The 443-nt window shown below is 57.8% G+C and overlaps 1 protein-coding gene across 1 annotated transcript in view; it reads right to left on the reverse strand.

Moving 5' to 3' along the window:
- The window catches only part of SLC44A2 (solute carrier family 44 (choline transporter), member 2), a gene marked incomplete at its 5' end in the record, with an annotated part of 13205 nt that overhangs the window by 9999 nt on the left and 2763 nt on the right, over window positions 1-443 (reverse strand). Inside the window, 1 exon segment of the mRNA XM_009891100.1 lies at window positions 276-359. Within this exon segment, the coding sequence (XP_009889402.1) occupies window positions 276-359 (84 nt within the window).

The raw sequence follows: 443 nt of genomic DNA on the forward strand, positions 1-443 counted from the left end.
TCCAACTTTTCCACGCTTTCACCACGGGGCAGCCTTCGGAAGGGCAATCGGGGACGGCGGAGGGGACGGAGCGCGAGCAGCATCCCAGTAAAGTCGCCCCACAACACCCTCCGCCCTCTCTCGTTTTGTTTGAATTAAAATTACTCAAAGTCCGGGGGGGGTGTGGGGTGCGGGGGGAGAGGAGAAAAGATAAAATGTTGGGAATTCGTGAGTTTTGCCCCACGTTTGAGCGCGGCACGGCGTCGGCCCTCGCGCGCCGCTCGGCCCCTGCTCACATGATTATCCAGTACCAGGAAACCGTGTAATCTTCGAAGATCTTCATGGCCAGTTGTCTGGTTTCCAGGACCACGTTAGCTTTTCTGGAACGCAAAAAAAAAAAGAAAAAGACGGGATGAAGCGGAAGCCGGTGGGGCGGAGGAGCAGCGGCTCGCTGCCCGCGCTGG

The sequence above is a fragment of the Charadrius vociferus genome, unplaced genomic scaffold (genome assembly GCF_000708025.1).
Source record: "Charadrius vociferus isolate BGI_N301 unplaced genomic scaffold, ASM70802v2 scaffold1699, whole genome shotgun sequence".
In the NCBI taxonomy this organism is placed as follows: Eukaryota; Metazoa; Chordata; class Aves; order Charadriiformes; family Charadriidae; genus Charadrius; species Charadrius vociferus.